This window comes from Coregonus clupeaformis, chromosome 13 (assembly GCF_020615455.1).
Source record: "Coregonus clupeaformis isolate EN_2021a chromosome 13, ASM2061545v1, whole genome shotgun sequence".
Taxonomy (NCBI): Eukaryota; Metazoa; Chordata; class Actinopteri; order Salmoniformes; family Salmonidae; genus Coregonus; species Coregonus clupeaformis.
This window is the reverse complement of record NC_059204.1, coordinates 30,104,557-30,129,829: the sequence shown is the minus strand read 5'-3', so window position 1 is coordinate 30,129,829 and position 25,273 is coordinate 30,104,557. Positions and strand designations below refer to the sequence as shown.

The window sequence follows — 25,273 nt, the reverse complement described above, 5'->3', positions numbered from 1 at the left end:
GTCTGTTGCATGGTTGGGTTGTCATACCGAAACTGCCAACGTGTTGTAGCACAGCACAGTATGTGGGTAAATACTGTCTGCGATCCACAGGTCTTTGACCCAACTGTAATTAGGCCTCCCGACCAGTTGCCCCTGTTATCACATATTACAGAGGGGAAATGGTTGTGGCCGTGACACCTGCAGCCAGCCGGAAGCCACAGAGCTAAAAACAGTGAGAACCTCAAAGCCTGTGTTTGTTTGTGTGAGTCTGAAGCTGAAAGCACTTACGTGCGGTGGAGGAAGGAGTTCGCTTCAGCTGTATATTACGTGTTGCGTCGGTGCTTCCGCTGAAAGCATGTGATCCTGACTCATAACCCCATCTCCTCAGGACATGGAGGGCCTTGTTGATATTGGCATCAGTCAGCAGCAGCTACAGTCAGTCACACTATAATGTGTCCCCAACACACAGCGTGTTATCTCTGTGTGCTTGTGTTTCCACCGTTGTAAAACCTCTGAGACTTTCACCCCAGTGGTGAAGTATAAGGCTTTTAAACAGGCATGGACTAGGACTGACTGTACTCAGATGTCATAAAGGCACTCTTGCTCCCTGGCCTACTGTAGGAGTGCGTCCCAAACTGCTCTCTATATATAGTGCACTACTTGGGTGTACTGGGAGTGGAACAGCTGTTGACAGGTTGAAGAGAAGAGGAGAGAACAGGAGAGGAGAAAAGAGAAGAGGAGAGGAGAGGATAGAAGAGAAGAGGATAGAAGAGAAGAGGAGAGGAGAGGAGAGGAGAGGAGAGGAGAGGAGAGGAGAGGAGAGGAGAGGAGAGGAGAGGAGAGGAGAGGAGAGGAGAGGAGAGGAGAGGAGAGGAGAGGAGAGATAAGGTCACCTGAGGTCCAGTCTCCAGGAGTGGTGAAAGTACAGCCAGCAGTACACTCTGTCTGGCCATATGCCTCATACACCTACAAACAGCCAGGACAGATAGGATGTTAGCAGGATGTGATATGATCAGCCTGATGGTTTGTCTGTGTGCACTCATGTCCATGTGAGTTTGTGTCTGCATGTGTTTGTTTCTTTGTCAACACACGTGCGTGTGTGTGTGTGTGTGTGCGTGCATGTGTATGCTTATGCATGCAGCTGCGTGTGTGTGTTTATGCAGGCATGTGTGTGTGTGTGTGTGTGTGTGTGTGTGTGTTTGTGTCCCTTGCCTGACAACCCAGTGCAGCCCTGAGAAACCCCAGTACAGTGGGGGAGGCCGGAGCAGCTCCAGTTACAATCATGCGTAGCCTCCCACCCAGGCTGGCCTGCAAAGGAACACAAGACTATTACACAACCCAAACTCCCACAACACAACAGGAATGCAGTCTATGTTGTTGAAACACAATGCATCCTGCCTGCCTAGCAACACTGTCACGGGTCACACAGTGCATATTCCCATTTTATTGCCTGTACAGACACAGCTCAGATCCATCCATCCATCCATCGATATATACATCCATCCATCCATCCGCCGTATCAGGCCACTCATAGGCAGGAGGGAGAGGAGAAGAGGAGGAGTGGAGAAGAAGAGGAGGGGAGGTGGATACCTGTATCTTACTGAAGAATATCTTATCCCACAGGCTGTCCATGCGGATGATCCCACTGCTGACCTCTGCCCCTTTTCTCTTAGCTGCAAAGTTCAGCAGCCAACGCTTCAATGGTGTGTTGGCCTGGCTGAATATCTGTAGAGTACACACAGACAGCCAAGAGAGGGGGTGAGATGATATAAGATATGGAGAATGAGGAGGTGTGTGTGTGTGTGTGTGTGTGTGTGTGTGGGGGGGTAGAGGGGGTGGTTCTCTCACCTTGTCATACATGCGGTTGAGCAGTCGAGGTACCACAGGGAAGATGGTGGGCCGTAAGGCCTTCATGTCATCAGGCAGCAGGCGGATATCGCCTTGGAAGAAACCGATCCTGCCACCATGACAATACACCACAGACTTGGGAAACAGAGAGAAATAACATAACAGTGACAACTGAGTCAAAAAGCACTTATGCATACAGTTGCATAGATCTGGCCTAATGTCGCTTTCAAGACAACTCGAAACTCGGAAACCCCGAAATGTCCACTTGGAAACTCGAGCTCTGAGTTTCCCACTTGCAAAATATCAGAATTGACCAATAGGAAACCAATAGGTTCCGAGTTTCTGAGTTCTCTTGAAAGCACCACGATTCACCCCCAGTTCCTGTTTTGGAGGGCATGATGAGGACAGGCTCTGCAGGAACTGTCTTTTTTTATTTCATGTGTTGACAGACATGATTTGCATAATAGATTGGAACACCCTGGCAGGGACCATAATACTTACTGTATGTGGCATAGCCTATTCACAGAGTTCTACACGGAGAACATGAGCTGTTCCTTTCGGGGATTAATTTATAGGCATTTACATATTTACGTAGAAGGCACATGCATTAACAGTATCTGTGTGTGTGTATTCTTGTGAACGTGAAGTATGTGCCTGCTTGTGTTGGAGGGGAAGAGAGGTGGTTTCCTGTGTCTGTGTCTCACACACTGACAAAGAAAGAACACATACTGCCGTGTGGCAAAACAAGAAGGTCGGTTGAACCTGTATGGTTGCTTTACCCCCTCAGTACTGAAGCAGGTCCAGTGACAGCTTTGTTGTTTTACTCATAGTAGTTATTCAAAAGAATAGGGTCGTTTATGACTGATCCAAAATCAGTAGTTAGGGACTGAAAACACGAGCTGTGGAACCGGTATCGGAAACAATAGACCAAGGTTGCGTTCTAAATGGCACCCTATTCCCTTTGTAGTGCACTACTTTTGACCAGGTCCCATACCGCACTGGTCGAAAGTAGTGCGCTATATAGGGGATAGGAAGCTATTTAGGATGCATCCCAAGCTAGAGGCGGCATGGGGGGGTTAACGGCCCCCACAAGTTTCCTGTGGGGGCGAAGCTGTTAGAACTGGCTGAAATAATGCACACCCATGACTGTATGAGCCAGCTTATCCAGTGGAAGCAGATATTGTTTCAATAAAACAGCTGATTTGATATGTCACAATGAAATCCAATCACAGATAACCAGGTCAATAACAGCCAAGGACAAGGGCAATCGCCAAGATCATTCATGTCTGGAAACACATGTACATGCGTACACACACACACACACACACATACACACACACACACACACACACACAAACACACAAAGAGGAGCAAGCACACGCCCACACCAACAATTATACAGATGAAAGCTTAGTGTGGGCTTTGTTTGGGACATTACCTCGATGAGTCTCTCAAACATGTGAGCCAGAGGCAGGAAGGAGATAAGAACGTCATCTTGGTTTGGGAATATGACTTTCTGTGGCATGGGGGAGAGAAACAGTGGTTAGATAGGGGATTAGAACCGTCCCTTCGGGTACACACCGGTTGAATTAACATTGTTTCCACATAATTTCAACGAAATTACATTGAACCAATGCGAAATAGACGTTGAATTGACGTCTGTGCCCAGTGGGGTTTGTTTCCCACCACTCAACTGTCAAACATGCTCTTATTTTTTATTTTATTTTATTTAACCTTTATTTAACCAGGTAAGCCAGTTGAGAACAAGTTCTCATTTACAACTGTGACCTGGCCAAGATAAAGCAAAGCAGTGCAATAAAAACAACAACACAGAGTTACATATGGGGTAAACAAAACATAAAGTCAAAAATACAAACAGAAAATATATATACAGTGTGTGCGAATGTAGTAAGTTATGGAGGTAAGGCAATAAATAGGCCATAGTGCAAAATAGTTACAATTTTGTATTAACACTGGAATGATAGATGTGCAAAAGATGATGTGCAAATAGAGATACTGGGGTGCAAATTAGCAAAATAAATAACAATATGGGGATGAGGTAGTTGGGTGGGCTAATTTCAGAATGGCTGTGTACAGGTGCAGTGATCGGTAAGCTGTTCTGACAACTGACGCTTACATTTAGTGAGGGAGATAAGAGTCTCCAGCTTCAGAGATTTTTACAGTTCGTTCCAGTCATTGGCAGCAGAGAACTGGAAGGAATGGCGGCCAAAGGAGGTGTTGGCTTTGGGGATGACCAGTGAGATATACCTGCTGGAGCGCAGACTACGGGTGGGTGTTGCTATGGTGACCAGTGAGCTAAGGTAAGACAGGGATTTGCCTAGCAGTGATTTATAGATGACCTGGAGCCAGTGGGTTTGGCGACGAATATGTAGTGAGGGCCAGCCAACAAGAGCGTACAGGTCACAATGGTGGGTAGTATATGGGGCTTTAGTGACAAAATGGATGGCACTGTGATAGACTACATCCAATTTGCTGAGTAGAGTGTTGGAGGCTATTTTGTAAATGACATCGCCAAAGTCAAGGATCGGTAGGATAGTCAGTTTTACGAGGGCATGTTTGGCAGCATGAGTGAAGGAGGCTTTGTTGCGAAATAGGAAGCCGATTCTAGATCTAACTTTTGATTGGAGATGCTTAATGTGAGTCTGGAAGGAGAGTTTACAGTCTAACCAGACACCTAGGTATTTGTAGTTGTCCACATACTCTAGGTCAGACCCGCCGAGAGTAGTGATTCTAGTCGGGTGGGCGGGTGCAAGCAGCGTTCGGTTGAAGAGCATGCATTTAGTTTTACTAGCGTTTAAGAGCAGTTGAGGCTACGGAAGGAGTGTTGTATGGCATTGAAGCTCGTTTGGAGGTTTGTTAACACAGTGTCCAATGAAGGGCCAGATGTATACAAAATGGTGTCGTCCGCATAGAGGTGGATCCGAGTTTCACCAGCAGCAAGAGCAACATCATTGATATACACAGAGAATAGAGTCGGCCCGAGAATTGAACCCTGTGGCACCCCCATAGAGACGGCCAGAGGTCCAGACAACAGGCCCTCCGATTTGACACATTGAACTCTATCTGAGAAGTAGTTGGTGAACCAGGCGAGGCAGTCATTAGAGAAACCAATACTATTTAGTCTGCCAATAAGAATGCGGTGGTTGACAGAGTCGAAAGCCTTGGCCAGGTCGATGAAGACGGCTGAGCAGTACTGTCTTTTATCGATGGCGGTTATAATATCGTTTAGGACCTTGAGCGTGGCTGAGGTGCACCCATGACCAGCTCAGAAACCGGATTGCATAGCGGAGAAGGTACGGTGGGATTCGAAATGGTCGGTGATCTGTTTGTTAACTTGGCTTTCAAATACTTTCGAAAGGCAGGGCAGGATGGATATAGGTCTGTAACAGTTTGGATCTAGAGTGTCACCCCCTTTGAAGAGGGGGATGACTGCGGCAGCTTTCCAATCTCTGGGGATCTCAGATGTTACGAAAGAGAGGTTGAACAGGCTAGAAATAGGGATTGCGACAATTTCGGCTGCTCATTTTAGAACGAAAGGGTCCAGATTGTCTAGCCCAGCTGATTTGTAGGGGTCCAGATTTTTCAGCTCTTTCAGAACATCAGCTGTCTGAATTTGTGTGAAGGAGAAGCGGGGGGCATGGGCAAGTTGCATCGGAGGGTGCAGAGCTGGTGGCCGGGGTAGTGGTAGCCAGGTGGAAAGCATGGCCAGCCGTAGCAAAATGCTTGCTGAAATTCTCGATTATTGTAGATTTATCGGTGTTGACAGTGTTTCCTAGCCTCAGTGCAGTGGGCAGTTGGGAGGAGGTGCTCATATTTTTATCATAAGAGTTATCTTAATGAGAAACAGAAATGATACACGAGCTCACAAAAACAAATACATTTGTGCATTGTACATTTCAGTCTTGTTATTGTCCCATGTAAGATATGGGACTTGAAGCAATTTAGTGAGTCTTGCACTTAATATAGTTACATAAATGGGAGAAAAGCACCTACTCAAGATAAATACTGTACAAGGGAAATTTCTCCACAGAAATGGTCAGTTACACATAGTCCGATTGAACTTACATCTGTCACTTTGAGGAAGCCTGAGAAATCAGCCACAACATTCCCGTGTGTCAGCATAACTCCCTTTGGGTTTCCTATGTAGGAGAGGGACAGAAAACAGTGCAACAAAATCAATGGACTTCTCCTCCTCCACCTGCTCTCAACAATGGATAGCATTGTCTCCGTCCCAAATGGCACCCTAATCCCTTATAGTGCAATACTTAGGGCTATGGTCAAAGGTAGTGGACTATATATGGAAAAGGGTTTCCATTTGGGACCCATCCAGTATCAAACGATGGAAAACAACAAGGTTAGATATATATATGGAAAAACAAGTTAGCAGCCTAGGAACTAACAGAATGATCATTGTGCCACTTGTTTTTCAGGCTACACATGAACATTTTGCTTTGCCATAGTGGGAGCAACCTGAGTTGAATCACCCTGTAACAGCCTTTGTAACACACACACACTCAGAGAGACAGGAGTTTAGATAGGCCTCAGGGCAGGCGTGTAATAAGGGCACCAGGGGGAAACATGCTTCAGGCTGATGGAAGTTACACTGAAAGACCAACAGGTGGCACTCTTTCTACTACTGCAGTGGGCTGCTTAGCCACTTGTGACTAAAGCTGTGGTTACATGTCTGGAAATACCGGGGGTTTCTACATGTCTATATGACTGTATTTGTGGCCAGACCGTAATAAAATTACCAAAACAATTAGGTTGTTACATTGTAACTAGATAGTAATTATAAAGGTTATACCCTACTGGGTTTCACTTTACATTAAGTTGCTTGCTCCTGGGTAGGTACATGACAATTACAAGTATATCCATTGTTATTATATTAGACCTTTGAGCCAGGTCATAACATAGAAATAAACTAATTGAATATGACCAGCAGTTAATGACAGGGTGTGCCGTGTTACAATTGTTGTTACCAGGTCCAAGCCTATTTATCAATCCTGGTATTACATGTGGATTCAATGGTAGTGGCACCTTGTAGTTTCATGTAACAAGGACAGATTTTGGTTTGAGTTATTGACATGGTAATTCACAGGTGACTTTCAAACGTGTAATTACAAATTATTAGTTACAAAGTGGAACAAGAAATTCTGTAATATCTGATAGCGTTACAACCTTATTACCATGTAATTACATAGTAACACCTACTGTATGTAACCACTATATTGTTACTGCAGTTATTATTGTGTAGTTGCATAGTAATAGGGGTAACTTAGTGTTACCCAATGAATTTAGCTGTATTGATTTTCTCTCGGCACCATGGCAGAAAATGTAGAATCACACAAAATGTTATTTAAAACGAAAAATTTCTCTCAGTTCCATAGAGAAATGTGTATAATTTCAGGAAATTCGCTTCAATGCAAAAAATGTTCTGTAATATTCAGCTGTGCCGACGGGCCGACCGCGTCCATTGCCACGCCCCCCTGCCACGCCCACCACCTAAGCCCCTTTTTGATGCAGAAAAAAACCTGTAACTACCTTTCCCTCTGAAGTCTCACTGTTAGGGGCCCTACCATGACCATTACTGTACCATTTCAACCCTGATACTTGGCATTGGCCTGAAGTGGTCAGGGGGAAGCCTCTTCCTGTTAATCTGTCACACACGATGGGAGAAACAATAGACACACTTCATAAAGTTGTCATGAAACAGACCAAAACTACCGACAGGGTTGGACTTGAATCAGGGATTGTGGATGAACTCTCAAGATAGTACATTACTGTGTTAATACACATCAATACTGTGATTAGCTTGTAAGAATAAGACACTTCGGGGTGTTATAGTTTGTGGCTGGATGGAGATACCTGTGGTACCACTGGTGAAGCACACGATGGACAGGTCTTCTGGTGTAGGTGGCTGTAAGGAACAAACGCACAGTCAGGATATAGTCAGAATGAGATCATGAACTCATTGATATCAACTTTAGATAATAGTCAACATTACATTAGCCCATCTCAGGCATTTAAAGTAATATGTGACTGTAGAAGATGGTCACATAAAACAAGAATACAAGCACTCACAGACTTAAAGTGCTATGTGAGATCAAAAGGGATATTAATACGGTACGCATTTCAAGCAGCGGTTACTACAGTAACAGACAGCTAAAGCATGTTTGTGTGTATGTCTACTGTGTTGTCTCGGCTCGTGTGAGCCAGAGATCTCTAGTCTAAAATATGTCCAAAACATAACAAAACATAGTCAGCACCACTCTGAGGACTTCCTGCATTCTGCCTGTGCAGAGCGTGGCTGACAGAGACAGACTGTTTACATCTCAAGGCTATTCAAAATATATGTATTTGTGATCTGTGCTGCCTAACCACAAAGTTGCATCATGCGCCGATTAGACAAGACTTACTGAGACAGACAAGATTACAGAGAAGACCTCGCTTTGAACTCTGCTCAACTAATGAATGATTTTCCTAGCTGGACGGGCTATGACAATATGGCTGTGGTACACATATACTGATACAAAACTGCTTACTCCCCTAGCACCAAAACACTCAATGGATGCTGTCCAATTGGCACCGTGTTCCCTATTTAGTGCACTACTTTTACTGTGGGCAAAAGTAGTGCACTAAATAGGGAATAAGGTGTGAATTGGGCAGCATCTATTGAGTAAGGAATAGGGTGCTATTTGAGACGCAGACAACTAACCAGACCAGACATGCAGGCTGCACTCACCAGGGGCTTTCTGTGGTTCGCTCTGCCCAGATCCTGGATGGGACGGCAGCATGCAAACAAGCACAACATCTTGTGTTTAGATAATCATTAGAAGAACCATAAAACACAGCCAGAATAAAGTGGAGGGGACTGAATATCTGAACAACTCTCATGTCCCCACAAAAGAGATGCTTGCATAGTTTTACGCTAGATTAATTTAATAAACTGTAACAGAAGCATTCTTTCTTTATTTGCCTACATGTATGAGCTAACCATAACTTTTGATTGTATCATAATGTTTGTTTTACGTTGACATGGTAATTTACAGCAAGGAAGTGAGAAAGGCTAGACCTGTTCAAGATTCCATCATGTTCTGCAGAGATAATAATGCATATCTCTTGCCCTCAGAGGGCTAGTACATGGATTACAGTAAATACTGTACATACTGCAGTCTTTATTAAGTTGTAGCCTACACACCAGTCATACATTAGTGTTTGGAGTACATAGACATGGAGCCATTGAAGTGTTGTTCATACTTCTCCAAAGAATCAGTCATGTGTGGCTTGCATACAGTGGAAAGGGGACACAGCTGAGCTACAGGTCTCTGTATAGACAGGGTTGGGCTTTAAAAAAAAACAATGTGTTACATTATATTAGCTGAGCTGAGGCCCCTCTCCCTCCCTACCTGAGGACCCTCCCTCCCCTCTCCACGAACATCTACTCTCCCCCGTCCCTCTCTCCCCTCTCCCTACCCTCATACACTACTCCCCCATCCCCCCTGCCCCCCTACACCCTCCCTACCTCCACGTCTTGCAAGGACTGGACGATGACCCCGCAGCCCGCCCCCTCCTCCATCAGGGCAGGTTCAAAGGGGTCCATGAGGATGATCCTCTTCAGCCCAGGGGTCTCCTGCCTCTCCACATTACCCAGAAGCACCTGGGCCTTCTCAGGCTTGTCACAGATCACCGTGACAATGTCCGCTGAAAGACAGCACACAAAAGCCCAGCACGCTGTGAGAACTAGAACACACACACATACATGATCCAATCAGCTAGTAAACACACAGCTACTGCTCTACACACAGATTTCCATTTCACTGCCTTGGAGCAGAGACACATTCTGTTGGGACACTGGGCCAAAACCACTATGTCACTGAGGGGCAGTTGGAATTGATGAATAAAATGAGAGAGTTTGATGTCAGTTAACTGATTAGTGTCAAACTGAAGGATGGAAAGCCCTGAGGACATGGGGAAGGAGGAGAGTGTAACGACAGAGAGAGCTCAAGGCCTGCTCCCTTCCTCCCAAACCAACTGAGCTAAGCTCATTACCTCCAGCATAAGGCGAAGGTGAGCCCTAACCTGATTCCTCTGTGTGTGTGTGTGTGTGTGTCGTTAAAGGGATTGTGTGACTTAAACACAACAAAACAGAATTCTCTAGTCTAAGGACAACTGCTCAGGAAGGGAAGGGCGAGCATCTCAGTTTTTGAGCTTCATCTACATTTACCAGAAGCTCTTATCCAGAGCAACTTACAGTTAGTGAGTGCATACATTTTCATACTGGCCCCCCGTGGGAAACAAACCCACAACCCTGGCGTTGCAAGCGCCATGCTCTACCAACTGAGCTACAAGGGACGTATAGCAGGGATGTGCAACTTTGATAGGGGTGGGAGCCACAAAAAAACGTAACTCATCACAAAGGGTTGCTTGCGGGTCTGCGTACCCACATGTGCACACCCTCGACTGAGTTTCCCAAAATTCATTTATAATAATATACAGTACCAGTCAAAAGTTTGGACACACCTACCCATTTTTTTACTATTTTCTACATTGAAGAATAATAGTGAAGATTTCAAAACTATTAAATAACACATATGGAATCATGTAGTAATCAAAGAAGTGTTAAATCAAAATATATTTTATATTTGCACACTCTTGGTATTCTCTCAACCAGCTTCACCTGGAATGCTTTTCCAACAGGCTTGAAGGAGTTCACACATATGCTGAGCACTTGTTGGCTGCTTTTCCTTCACTCTGCGGTCCAACTCATCCCAAACCATCTCAATTGGGTTGAGGTCAGCTGATTGTGGAGGCCAGGTCATCTGATGCAGCACTCCATCACTCTCCTTCTTGGTCAAATAGCCCTTACACAGCCTGGAGGTGTGTTGGGTCATTGTCCTGTTGAAAAACAAATGATAGTCCCACTAAGCCCAAACCAGATGGGATGGTGTATCGCTGCAGAATGCTGTGGTAGCCATGCTGCTTAAGTGTGCCTTGAATTCTAAATAAATCACAGACAGTGTCACCAGCAAAGCACCCCCACACCACCACACCTCCTCCTCCATGCTTCACGGTGGGAACCACACATGCGGAGATCATCCGTTCACCTACTCTGCGTCTCACAAGACACGGCGGTTGGAACCAAATATCTCAAATTTGGACTCATCAGACCAAAGGACAGATTTCCACCGGTCTAATGTCCATTACTCATGTTTCTTGGCCCAAGCAAGTCTCTTCTTCTTACTGGTGTCCTATAGTAGTGGTTTCTTTGCAGCAATTCGACCATGAAGGCCTGATTCACACCGTCTCCTCTGAACAATTGATGTTGAGATGTGTCTGTTACTTGAACTCTGTGAAGTATTTATTTGGGCTGTAATTTCTGAGGCTGGTAACTCTAAGGAACTTATCCTCTGCAGCAGAGGTAACTCTGGGTCTTCCTTTCCTGTGGCAGTCCTCATGAGAGCCAATTTCATCATAGCGCTTGATCGTTTTTGTGACTGCACTTGAATAAACGTTCTAAGTTCTTGAAATGTTCCGTATTGACTGACCTTCATGTCTTAAAGTAATGATGGACTGTCGCTTCTCTTTGCTTATTTGAGCTGTTCTTGCCATAATATGGACTTGGTCTTTTACCAAATAGGGCTGTCTTCTGTATACCACCCCTACCTTGTCACAACACAACTGATTGGCTCAAACGCATTAAGAAGGAAAGAAATTCCACAAATTAACTTTTAACAAGGCACACCTGTTAATTGAAATGCATTCCAGGTGACTACCTCATGAAGCTGGTTGAGAGAATGCCAAGAGTGTGCAAAGCTTTCGTCAAGGCAAAGGGTGGCTACATTGAAGAATAACATGATTCCATATGTGTTATTTCATAGTTTTGATGTCTTCACTATTATTCTACAATGTAGAAAATAGTTTTAAAAAATAAAGAAAAACCCTGGAATGAGTAGCTGTGTCCAAATTGCTATAGGCTAATAAATTGTAGAAGGGGCAAAGTAGGGCATGTGCCGACACAATAGGTTTCGGTGGGTTGGCATACACCTGTATGGCGTAACCCCCGCCTAGTTATAGAATTACACCAGCCCACAACAAGCTCCTGCAGCCAGTGGTGTGTATTCATGGTAGCCTAGGACAACAAAAACTAAAAGCATGTGCTGTATGACAGAGTCATAGACCATTTAGGCAACATGAAAGAGGAGGATAGCATTGGCTGTTTTTTCTGTTTGCACACACACACACACTCACACACACACACACACACACACACACACACACACACACAGAGAAATCAGAACCATGGACAGCCACATCATATTTAGGTTACGTTGATTGGACTAAATCGTTTTTGATATCTTTTAGTTGTCACTGTTTTAGACTAAGCAGAGCTGATTAGATAATGTTGAAATGTTGAAGTTGAAATGGTGCTGGAATAGTGGAGGCAGCTCCTGTTTTCTTTAAGACTTGCGGTAACTCTCCATTGTTCTAAATCAATAGTTGTTTAGTAGTCCGAACATTTCGGAAACATTACCTTGCTTGACCATGCTGTAGGTCATATGTAACTGTTTGTTACATGCAATATGTTTTGTGGACTTCACCGGACAGATCTCCGGTTTTGTGATGAAACAAAGGTTTGGTTGAATTTATTCTGCCACTGTGTCTTCTTATTGTCTCCGCCTTAGGTCTATATATCACGATGGCAAGGCATATTGTCACGCCCTGACTCAGGGGACGCTTATATGTTGAGTCAGGGTGTGTATATTCCTTGATGTGCTTTTTCTATGTTGTCGATCTAGTATGTGTGGATCTATGTTGGCCGGTGTTGTTCCCAATCAGAGGCAGCTGTCGCTCGTTGTCTCTGATTGGGGACCATACTTAAGCAGCCTATTGGCACTGTCTAGTTGTGGGATCTTGTTCCTTGTAAGGTATGTTGTGTGTTCTACCTTGGACTTCACGTTTCGTTTCCTTTATTGTTTTGTCGTGTGTTAAAGTTTAATAAACATGTACGCATATCACGCTGCGCCTTGGTCTGACCCGTCATTCAACGAACGTGACAGAAGATCCCACCAAACGAGGACCAAGCAGCGTGCCCAGGCGAAGCGAATAGCCATGTCACAGGTGGGCAAATTGTGGTCATGGGAAGAGATATTTGCGGGGAGAGGACCATGGGCTAAGGTAGATGCCCAGGCAGGAGAGGTGCAACGGCAACACGGAGGAGGCCGGTCAAGGAGGAAGCCCGAGAAGCAGCCCCAAGAAAATTTTTTGGGGCGGCACACGGGGTGGTTGGCGGAGCCTAGTGTCAGAGCAGAGCCAACTCCCCGTACTCACGCGATGAAGCGTATGACTGGGCAGGCTCCGTGTTATGCGGAGCTACGTACTGTGTCGCCAGTGCGCTGACACAGTCCTGTACGTCCTGTGCTTGCACCACGCACGTGCCGTGCGAAGATGGGCATCCAGCCAGGACGGGGTGTGCCGGCTCAACGCTCCTGGTCTCCAGTACGCCTCCTCGGTCCCGCATATCCTGCGCCAGTTCTACGAACTGTATCGCCAGTGCGCGTGCACAGCCCAGTGCGTCCTGTGCTGATGCCTCACACATACTGTGCGGAAGTAGGCATTCAGCCAGGACGGGTTGTGCCAGCTCTCTGCTCCAGACCTCCAGTCCGCCTCCACAGTCCGGGCCGGCCTGTTCCTGCTCCTCGCACCAAGCCAGTGGTGCGCGTCGCCAGCCCGGCCCGGCCTGTTCCTGCTCCTCGCACCAAGCAAGTGGTGCGCGTCACGAGCCCGGCCCGGCCTGTTCCTGCTCCTCGCACCAAGCCAGTGGTGCGCGTCGCCAGCCCGGCCTGTTCCTGCTCCTCGCACCAAGCCAGTGGTGCGTGTCGCCAGCCCGGCCCGGCCTGTTCCTGCTCCTCGCACCAAGCCAGTGGTGCGCGTCACCAGCCCGGCCCGGCCTGTTCCTGCTCCTCGCACCAAGCCAGTGGTGCGCGTCGCCAGTCCGGCCCGGCCCGTTACTGTCCCTCGCACCAAGCCAGTGGTGCGTGTTCCTAGTCCGGTCCGGCCCGTGCCTGCTCCTCGCACCAGACCAGTGGTGCGTTTGTCCAGTCCGGCACGGCCCGTGCCCGTTCCACCGGTGCCTGGTCCAGCACCGGTCAGCTGCTCCACTCCGGTGCCAGAGCAGTCCGCTCCACCGGTGCCTGATCCAGTGCCGGTCAGTTGTTCCACTCCGGAGCCAGAGCAGTCCGCTCCACCGGTGCCTGATCCAGCTCCGGTCAGCTGCGCCACTCCGGAGCCAGAGCAGTCCGCTCCAGCGGGGTCTAGTCCAGCTCCGGTCAGCGGCTCCACTCCGTAGCCAGAGCAGTCCGTTCCAGCTGGACTGGGCACCGGTGGAGCGGACTGCTCTGGCTCCGGAGTGGAGCTGCTGACCGAAGCTGGATCAGGCACCGGTGCCCAGTCCAGCTCCGGTCAGCAGCTCCAGTCCAGATCATGACGTCAGCCCCTCTCCAGGTTCGGGGTCTCCCACACCAGGGTCCAGACAGGGCCTGGCGTATCGTGGGAAGAAGGAGAGGGGAAGCAGCGCGCCGAGGTCCAGACCAGACCAGGGGCGCAACAGGGAGGCGGAGAGTGAGAGGTCGTCACGCCCCGAGCCGGATACGCCTCCGAGGGGGTACTGTCACGCCCTGACTCAGGGGACGCTTATATGTTGAGTCAGGGTGTGTATATTCCTTGTTGTGCTTTTTCTATGTTGTCGATCTAGTATGTGTGGATCTATGTTGGCCGGTGTGGTTCCCAATCAGAGGCAGCTGTCGCTCGTTGTCTCTGATTGGGGACCATACTTAAGCAGCCTATTGGCACTGTCTAGTTGTGGGATCTTGTTCCTTGTAAGGTATGTTGTGTGTTCTACCTTGGACTTCACGTTTCGTTTCCTTTGTTGTTTTGTCGTGTGTTTAAAGTTTAATAAACATGTACGCATATCACGCTGCGCCTTGGTCTGACCCGTCATTCAACGAACATGACACATATAAACTAACAGGTTATAGAGCAAACAATGCAATTATCACAACTCATAGGTTGTAATATAGCTTTTTATTCTGGATTGGCACCGCTAATCACACCGCTAATGCCAGCAGTACACTTACAGTAAGGCTCTGTCCCAAATGGCTCTCTATTACCTGTGTCGTGCACTACATTTCACCAAGGCCCATAGAGGTGATTAGGGTGCCATTTTGGACGTACAAATCTGAAATCTGCTAGTCTTACCAGTGTTGATGATGTACCGTATGGCATCAGGCCCTAGTGTGTCATACAGAGGCACCACCACCATAGAGTAGGTGTAGCAGGCCAGCTCCGAAATGATCCACTGCAATTAGAGACAGACAGGTCAAAAGGAGGCCAGGGCACCGTTGACATAATGAGCAATAAAAATAAAAAAGCCTCCACAAAAGGTAGTTGGAGCTGTTAACCTTTATATCATGTCAAAACATTTGTGAATCAGTGTCTTGTCCCAAATGGCACCATATTCCCTATATAGTGCACTACTTTTGATAGGGGTCTGGTCAAAAGTAGTGCATTATGTAGGGTATAGGGTGCATTTTGAGACACACATAGTGTCTCGCTGTGACGATGACCTCACCTCTGGCCTGTTCTGTGCAAACACTCCGATGAACTGATCTTGGCTTGGTGTGCAGCCCTGGCTCAGAAGCCCCGACCCCAAGTACTCCGCCCGGGTTGTGACCTGGAAGTGGACATGAATGGGACAGCAGCTGAGCGTATTGTGAAACAAGAAATATGTCAGTATTAAAAATTAACAAACAAGCTCGTATGCGCTATGCTCTCCTCAACTGTCATGATGTCATAGATGAAATAATGGAGCGGAGTGTTTTTGTAAATACAGAATCCTTCCTGCTGCACCATTCCAACGCTTAGGTGTTTATAAGCTTCTTAAATAAATCCCTCTCAGTAACATTGAAGAGAAAATACCATTAACAGAATGCAGAAGATAAATCCCTCCCATTTTGATCGTGTTTGGAAGCCATAACCCATGAATAAATGTGTGTGTTAAAAAGTCCAGTAGTTCAGTGCAGTGGTACAGAAAGCTTTAGTGTAAATCAACTTGAAATAATACTCTGTGTTGCTACAGATGTTTGAGAAGCAGCATACGTAGGGGAGACTGTAAACTGAGCCTGTACATCTGTTGATCAACCACATGGCATGACCAAGCGTAATACAAACCACAAGGACTGAGTTACACACAGAGCTATAGATTGCACTGGCCCTATGAAAGAATAGACCACACAGAGCCTGTGGAGTAAAGCAGAGACCTGCTCTTGTGCTTCAGTGTTCTGCACAGAGGTAGTTCTACTCTGTGCTTACCTCTTTATAGGACAGCCACTTGTAAGGCTTGTTGGGTAGCCGGGAGCCTAAGCAAGGTCCATCACCTGCAGACAATACAACAACTGGACGAGTCAGTGAATTTACAAAAACACAGAAACCCCCAAAGGATCACATGACTGACACTCATTATGACCATGCATAATCTCTATTCCTCTATCTATTCCTCTTTAGCAATCTCTTTACTGGCTACTAACTACAGTTGGTCCTCAGCATTATGTTGGAGTCAGTCAGTCAGTCATTCAGTCAGTCAGTCAGTCAGTCATTCAGTCTATTTAGAGCCATATATAGAGAGATACTTTCTACATGTATATACAGTCTAGTCTGTCTACAGTCTGACTTTAGGCCTCACCTCAGATGCTACTTCCAATGTTCTCAGTTGCCATTGTAATCTAGATAGCACTTTTTCCCTCACCAGACAGACCAAACAGACAGTGAACCAGCACTTTTTCAGACCACAGTGCCAGTGTGTGTGTGTGTGTGTGTGTGTGTGTGTGTGTGTGTGTGTGTGTGTGTGTGTGTGTGTGTGTGTGTGTGTGTGTGTGTGTGTATACACACCGGCTATGTGGAGACCTCTCTGGAACACCTCATACATGGTTTTGGCATCCTCGTGATAGTGTGTCAGCAGGTTATTGGGGCTGTCCCCCAGCATGGACCTGCGAACCCCATCTTCATGCTAGAGACAGACAGACATGAGGAGATAGACACAGACAGTGAGGCTAGGACACACACATAGACACACACACACACACACACACACACCAAAATAACAACATGGCTATTTCTGAATGTAGTCCAAATATATATTCGAAATCCAAATTGTTACCCTTTATTCTCTAAGCTATGGGAGCCGTTATTATCATTGATATTATGCAAATTGCCAGCTATTATACATGCGTCAACGGGTACTGAAGCCTCAGGGCAGAAAGAGAAATTGGTTTACATGCCGAATATCCGTCTTTATGCCTTATTCTGATTGAAGCCAGAGTGGTTTCTGACACCTAAGTCAGTCTATGATTGTTAATAAATTCATTTTAGACTGAAACAGTTGCTGGCCATAAAGTTAAGTGAACGAGGCTTGTTAATTCTTAAAAGTCCAAGCCGTTGGGGTTCTAAGATGACATTTACATTTTAGTCATTTAGCAGACGCTCTTATCCAGAGCGAATTACAGTTAGTGAGTGCATACATTTTCATACTGGCCCCCCATGGGAAACGAACCCACAACCCTAGCGTTGCAAGCGCCATGCTCTACCAACTGAGCTACAGGGGGATTGTTTTAAGATGGTCATACTATGGATCATTTAGCTATTTGATTTAGAATTGTAGGACCCTTTTAGGTATACAAATATATACACTACCATTCAAAAGTTTGGGGTCACTTAGAAATGTCCTTGTTTTTGAAAGAAAAGCAATTGTTTTGTCCATTAAAATAACACCAAATTGATCAGAAATACAGTGTAGACATTGTTAATGTAAATGGCTATTGTAGCTGGAAACTGCAGATTTTTTACGGAATATCTATATAGGTGTACAGAGGCCCATTATCAGCAACCATCAGTCCTGTGTTCCAATGGCACGTTGTGTTTGCTAATCCAAGTTTATCATTTTAAAAGGCTAATTGATCATTAGAAAAGCTTTTTGCAATTATGTTAGCACAGCTGAAAACTGTTGTGCTGATTAAAGAAGCAATAAAACTGGCCTTCTTGAGACTAGTTGAGTATCTGGAGCATCAGCAATTGTGGGTTCGATTAAAGGCTCAAAATGGCCAGAAACAAATAACTTTCTTCTGAAACTCGTCAGTCTATTCTTGTTCTGAGAAATGGCTATTCCATGCGAGAAATTGCCAAGAAACTGAAGATCTCGTACAACGCTGTGTACTACTCCCTTCACAGAACAGCGCAAACTGGCTCTAACCAGAATAGAAAGAGGAGCGGGAGGCCCCGGTGCACAACTGAGCAAGAGGACAAATACATTAGAGTGTCTAGTTTGAGAAACAGACGCCTCACAGGTCCTCAACTGGCAGCTTCATTAAATAGTACACGCAAAACACCAGTCTCAACGTCAACAGTGAAGAGGCGACTCCAGGATGCTGACCTTCTAGGGAGAGTTGCAAAGAAAAAGCCATATCTCAGACTGGCCAATAAAAATAAAAGATTAAGATGGGCAAAAGAACACAGACACTGGACAGAGGAAGATTGGAAAAAAGTGTTATGGAGAGACAAATCGAAGTTTGAGATGTTCGGATCACAAAGAATAACATTTGTGAGACGCAGACCAAATGAAAAGATGCTGGAGGAGTGCTTGATGCCATCTGTCAAGCATGGTGGAGGCAATGTGATGGTTTGGGGGTGCTTGGTGGTGGTAAAGTGGGAGATTTGTACAGGGTAGAAGGGATCTTGAAGAAGGAAGGCTATCACTCCATTTTGGAACACCATGCCATACCCTGTGGACGGCGCTTGATTGGAGCCAATTTCCTCCTACAACAGGACAATGACCCAAAGCACAGCTCCAAACTATGCAATAACTATTTAGGGAAGAAGCAGTTAGCTGGTATTCTGGCTTAATGGAGTGGCCAGCACAGTCACCGGAACTCAGCCCTATTGAGCTGTTGTCGGAGCAGCTTGACCGTATGGTACGTAAGAAGTGCCCATCAAGCCAATCCAACTTGTGGGAGGTGCTTCAGGAAGCATGGGGTGAAAGCTCTTCAGATTACCTCAACAAATTGACAACTAGAATGCCAAAGGTCTGCAAGGCTGTAATTGCTGCAAATTGAGGATTCTTTGACGATAGCAAAGTTTGAAGGACACAATTATTATTTCAATTAAAAATAATTATTTCTAACCTTCTATTCAACTCATTTCATGTTTGTTTTCCTGGAAAACAAGGACATTTCTAAGTGACCCTAAACTTTTGAACGGTAGTGAATATAAATACATTATTTTATAAAATATTGAATTTAGCCTTTACTACTATAGCCCAGAGAAACGCATTGAATAACACATTCATAAATGGCAAAAAAATACAGTTAAAAAAAAGTATCATAAGAAACAAGGTTTTGAAGTGTTTGTGCTATATCTAGGAGATATGAGAACACTCAGCAAATATCAATCTTTTTTTTAGATTCGGACCAGCTCCGCAATGCCGTCTCCTCCCAAGAAGCCACCATTGGGAGGCAATAGGAGTTGCTGCGTGGTCTTATGGAGTGTTTCCAGACCTTGGCCGAACGCCATGACTGCGTGTTGAATACATTGCTGGAGCAATTCTGCGGGTTGTCTGTTAGGCAGCCTACCACGACGGTAACCTCCCAGCCCCTCAGTAACCCGGCTGTCAACTGCGCGTCTCTCCTGGCCAGCCCGGCTTCCTGAGAACCCAGCTTACCTCCACCGGAACGCTTTGCTGGAGAGTCGGGAACCTGTCGGGTGTTTATCGCTCAGTGTTCCCTCATCTTTGAGCTGCAGCCCTCCTCCTTCCCCTCGGACCGCTCGAAGATAGCGCTGATGTCCGGGAGGGCTCTTGCCTGGGCTACGGCAGTGTGGGAACAACAGTCTGCCGTGTGCTTCAGTCTGGAGGAGTTCGTGGACGTGGTGAAGAAGGTTTTAGATTCTCCATTGTCCGGGAGAGAGGCTGCCCGGAAGCTATTCCAGCTTCGGCAAGAATCCCGCAGTGTGGCAGTCTATGCGGTGGATTTCCGCACGTTGGCGGCTGAGAGTGCATGGAACCCGGAATCGCTGTTCGACACGTTCCTGCACGGGTTATCGGAGGAAGTTAAGGATGAGCTAACAGCCCGGGAACTACCTACGGATCTCGACTCACTTATCGCCTTGACTATCTGGATCGATGGGTGGCTTCGGGAACGTAGGAAGGAGAGGAGGTCCGATTCCACTCGCCCGCCCAAGGATTCCACCTCGCCCTCTGAGGCATCCCGGAAGTCCCCTACGTCTCAGTCTCCGAGAGAATCCGAGGCTACCCGAGTTTCCCCAAGAGTTTCCTAAGTCTGTCGATTCGCCTCTTCCCGAGCCGATGCAACTATGCAGAGCTAGGTTGTCTCCAGCCGAACGTTTATGCAGGCTTAACACTAAGAGCTGTCTGTATTGTGGGACTACTGGTCATTTCGTGTCCTCCTGTCCACTAAAAGACCAGGCTCACCGGTAGGGGCGAGTACTCTGGTGGGCCATACAGAGAACTTTCCCTCTCCCCGTACTCGCACCCCTCTCCATGCCACCCTGCTGTGGGGGAACCAGTCGAAATCTCTCCAGGTACTCATCGACTCAGGGGCCGATGAGAGTTTTATGGACGCTACCATGGCATCCGAGCTGGACATCCGGGGTTACAGCACCCTGGCTTCTCCCCTGTCTGCACTCACCTCTCCCAAGGTTCCGTTCAAGTGGTCCCCAGCGGCGGACCAGGCGTTCCAGGACCTCAAACATCGCTTCACCACAGCTCCCATATTAGTTCATCCTGACCCATCCCGTCAGTTCGTGGTGGAGGCCGACGCTTCGGATGTCGGAGTAGGGGCTGTCCTGTCCCAGCATTCTGCCCTGGACCTCAAACTGCATCCCTGCACCTTCTTCACCCATCGTCTTAACGCCATGGAGAGGAATTACAATGTGGGGAATCGTGAGCTTCTCGCAGTGAAGATGGCATTGGAGGAGTGGAGGCATTGGTTGGAAGGGGCGGAACATCCATTCATTGTGTGGACAGACCACAAGAACCTGGAATATCTCCGCACTGCCAAGCGTCTCAATTCCAGGCAAGCTAGGTGGGACCTGCTTTTCACCCGATTTAACTTCTCCCTCTCCTACCACCCGGGAGACCATCCTCTCCACCTTGTGTCTGGCGGCGGCTCTCAGCTGGGGAATTGAGAAGCAAGTCCGTGAGGGGCAGTATTCCCAGCTGAACCCCAGGGGGGCAGATAACCGGAGTGGGCCCACTCCTCCAGGCTTACCGGCCACCCAGGTTCCCGTTGGACCCTGGCCTTTGTGCGACAACGGTTTTGGTGGCCTACCATGGTCCCTGACGTCTCCGCATTCGTTGCCGCCTGCACGATCTGTGCGCAGAATAAGACTCCTCGGCAAGCTCTGGCTGGTCTCCTTCAACCCCTTCCTGTCCCTCACCGTCCCTGGTCACACATATCCCTGGACTTCATCACTGGTCTCCCCCCGTCTAATGACAACACTGTCATCCTTGCTGTGGTGGACCGGTTTTCCAAAGTCGCCCATTTCTGTCCTCTCCCTAAACTACCCTCTGCCAAAGAGACGGCCCAGCTCATGGTGCAGCACATCTTCCGGATCCATGGACTCCCAGTGGACATGGTGTCCGACAGGGTCCTCAGTTCTCGTCCTGGTTCTGGAAGGCGTTTTGCATGTTCATTGGGTCATCGGCCAACCTGTCCTCCGGGTTCCACCCCCAGTCTAACGGCCAGTCGGAGCGAGCCAATCAGGACCTGGAAACAACTCTTTGCTACTTGTCTCCGCTAACCCCACCACCTGGAGCCAGCAACTCGTGTGGGTTGAGTACGCCCGCAACACCCTTCCCTGCTGTGCCACTGGTCTCTCGCCTTTTGAGTGTTCCCTGGGATATCAGCCCCCGCTCTTCCCAGAGCAAGAGGTCGGCATACCCTCGGCCCAGATGTTCGTCCACCGCTGTCGTCGTCCCTGGAAGAGAGCCCGGTCGGCTCTTCTTAAGACCACCTCCAGATATCGACGACAGGCGGACTGCCACCGGACCCCGGTATCATCTTGGGCTGAGGGTATGGCTGTCCACTCGGGATCTGCCCCTCCGGGTGGAGTCCTGCAAACTTTCCCCCCGTTTTATCGGCCCTTTCCCCATCTCTAAGATGCTTAGCCCCTCTGCTGTTCGTCTTCTGTTGCCCCGTACCCACCTTATATATCCCACTTTTCATGTGTCTAGGATTAAACCTATGTCTCACAGCCCTTTGTCTCCTGTTTCCAGTAGCCACACCTACAGAGCGCGTTACACGACTGAATAAGGTAAGACTGAATACCAAATACTGAGAAGTGCGTAGGAAAGGCATAAATTCCTAAGTCTGAATCAGCCCAAAAGCATCTCAGAATGTTCTAGGATCAGGTACACCCTGTATTTATTACAGTTTTTCTCAATTGCTAAAACACTAAACCCTATTGTCTGAACCAAATGCTCAGTTGCCTGAACCCACTGATTGAATCAATCACTCTTTTGGCAAAACCATAAGCACTTTTCACCTGTTTAGACATAACTTGCCAACACATTTTCATTGTGATGCACCCGTGCTGCATAATGGTGAGCACAGGTGACAAAAGTCAAACACAATTAGAGCACAGGTGTCACCACTTGAACACAACAACTCAAAATGTATCACACTTGTGGCTAATGATGTGAGGGAACATATACAGTAAGCCAGTTCAGAGAGCACTGGTTTGTGAGGCCCTACAATGGATAGAAATCTGAGAGGAAGAGTTCGTGTGAGAGGAGGTCGAGGTGGTCGAGGTGGTCAGCGAAGACAAAGAACAGTAATATCTGATGAAATCAGAGCTACTGTGATTGACCATGTTCTTGTCCATGGTATGAGCATGAGGGAGGCTGGACAAAGGGTACAACCAAACATCAGTAGATTCACTGTGTCCACCATAATCCGAAGATTTAGAGAAGAGAACAGGTAATTACCTTTTTTTGACATTATAGTACAGTATGTAAATGTTGACAGCAATTACTGTATGACATACTATATACTGTACCACAGTATACTGTAAGTAAATATATGTTTCAGTACATCACTGTACCAATGTACTGTAGTATTGTAATGGAGGGTTGGTCTAACTGTTTGTAGGCCTAGTATTCCATGTATATTTTTGTAACTCCATGTTCTCTTTTTGTAGAATTGAAAGACTGCCACATGGGGGTGGGAGGACAGGTATGTTCTCCCCACACCAAGAGACCCTAATTGTTGATATGGTCCGTGAGAACAATGCCATTAAACTGAGCGAAATTCAGCAGAAGATCATTGAGGACCATTTACATTTTGAGGGTATCAACAGTGTCAGCCTCTCTACTGTTGATCGTGTCCTCAAGCGCAACAGACTGCGCATGAAACAGCTATACAGAGTGCCCTTTGATCGCAACTCAGACAGAGTCAAAGAGCAAAGATTCCAGTATGTACAGGTTGGCATATATCCAGACACATTCAATGTTGATTACTCTAAGTAGTGATTTACTGTAGTGGCCTAAATCACTTTTTTCCGTATCACTTACAAAACTATATCTATTTCTACAGAGGGTTTTTCAACTGGATGCAATGGAAAGACCCCATCAATACATCTACATGGATGAAGCTGGGTTTAATCTCACCAAAAGGAGAAGGAGAGGCCGTAATGTGATTGGCCATCGGGCCATTGTTGGTGTTCCTGGGCAGCGTGGTGGCAATGTCACATTATGTGCTGCCATCAGCAATCATGGGGTTGTCCACCATCATGCCAACCTGGGGCCCTACAACACTCACCAGCTCCTCATTTTCCTCAATCACATGTGAGATGCTTTGTTAGGGCAGCAGGATGAGCATCCCATCTATGTTGTTGTTTGGGACAATGTGAGTTTTCACAGAGCCCTCCAGGTTAGAGAGTGGTACAATATGAACCAAGGTTTTATCAATCTTTGCCTTCCACCGTACTCCCCTTTCCTAAACCCCATTGAGGAATTATTCTCCTCATGGCGGTGGAAGGTATATGAACGCCAACCTTACACCAGGGTAAATCTCCTGCAAGCCATGGGACTTGCCTGTGGTGACATAGGTGTGGAGGCATGCCAAGCCTGGATACGGCATGCCAGGGGTTTTTTCCCCCGTTGCCTGGCCAGACAAAATGTGGCCTGTGATGTGGATGAAGTCCTGTGGCCTGACCCAGTATGGCGACATGATGCTGTGGCTGAGTAATGCACTTATTTGTATATTTTTGTACTTTATTTTTACATGGGCTTACTGTACACAAGTGGCAAACGCATAAGATTTCTGTCTTTTTCTACAAGTGCTAAATGCACAGGTTTTTTTTGTTTTGCAACATGCATTTAGCCTACAGTGAACAATAAACATTTATTTCTCCAGCTTCATGTCCTGAGCATTGTGCTTTCTATTTTTCTACGTAGTGTTTAGTGACTGTTCAGTAGTGTTTTTTATTTTGATTGACTCGGGGCACGATTTGACAACATAGTTCAGTTTTGAGCACAGATTGAACTGTTTTGAGGTGAAAGTTTGGTTTTGCAAGAAGAGTCTGAGGTTTTGTGAATGTAGCTTGAAAATTGGGTTTTGTGTTCACAGTTAAAAGAAAAGGAGAGCAGCTTTCAAGAAATGTGTCTTAGCAATCGAGAAAAACTGTAATTATGATCTAAAAAAACAAAACTGATTCTAGATCAGCACTCCTTTTCTGAGACAATTTTTGCAAATACAGATCCAGGTGGAGTATTATATCGTGATTCGTTGGCTTACCGCCACTTCCTCAGACTGGTGTTGGAGGTTGCAGGGAGGAGAGATGGCACGTGGCCGGGTGGCCAGCCAGTAGGCCAGCACGGCGGTCAGGGCACCGATGCCCACCAGCGTGGAGATGGGCAGGGAGCGGAAGAACTGGCTTAACTCATCCAGCTCGGGCAGCTGTAGACTGCTCTGCAGCTCCTGGGTCTGCATCCTCTCCATCAGGGTGGAACTCAGCTCTGGGGTGGGAGAGGAGGAGATGGGGGGGTAGAGAGGGGGGCAGGGAGAGAGAAGGGGGAGGGGGGAGGGAGGAGGGAGAGCGATGGGGACGAAGAGGGGTAGGGAGAGAGGGAGAGAGAGGGAGAGGGATAGAGAAGGGAAGAGAGGGTGACAGAAAGAGAGGGGAAGATAGAGGGGAGAGAGGGGAGAGGGGGGAGGGAAAGAGAGGGGGAGAGGGGGCGGAGAGAGAAGGGGAGAGACAGAGGAGGGAGAGAGGAAAAGAGGGTGAAATGAATTGAAAGGGTGCGGCAGAGCCAGAGAAAGAGAGGTTAGATGCAGGGTTATGACATACAGAATAAGGTTTT

The 25,273-nt window shown here is 47.0% G+C and overlaps 1 protein-coding gene across 3 annotated transcripts in view; it reads right to left on the bottom strand.

The window, feature by feature from the left end:
- LOC121579228 (long-chain-fatty-acid--CoA ligase 6-like) overlaps positions 1–25,273 on the bottom strand; it is a 140,511-nt gene that overhangs the window by 9,885 nt on the left and 105,353 nt on the right. For all 3 annotated transcript variants that reach the window (XM_041893630.2, XM_041893629.2, XM_041893631.2), the window contains exons 2-15: positions 24,708–24,928; positions 16,792–16,909; positions 16,216–16,280; positions 15,476–15,577; positions 15,103–15,202; positions 9,371–9,549; positions 8,591–8,623; positions 7,714–7,765; positions 5,914–5,987; positions 3,266–3,343; positions 1,828–1,962; positions 1,570–1,704; positions 1,192–1,287; positions 873–945 (exon numbers count right to left, since the gene is read on the bottom strand). In XM_041893630.2, coding sequence (XP_041749564.2) covers positions 873–945; positions 1,192–1,287; positions 1,570–1,704; positions 1,828–1,962; positions 3,266–3,343; positions 5,914–5,987; positions 7,714–7,765; positions 8,591–8,623; positions 9,371–9,549; positions 15,103–15,202; positions 15,476–15,577; positions 16,216–16,280; positions 16,792–16,909; positions 24,708–24,911 — 1,444 coding nt within the window. In that variant the 5' untranslated portion in view covers positions 24,912–24,928. The remainder of the gene's footprint in view (positions 1–872; positions 946–1,191; positions 1,288–1,569; positions 1,705–1,827; positions 1,963–3,265; positions 3,344–5,913; positions 5,988–7,713; positions 7,766–8,590; positions 8,624–9,370; positions 9,550–15,102; positions 15,203–15,475; positions 15,578–16,215; positions 16,281–16,791; positions 16,910–24,707; positions 24,929–25,273) is intronic.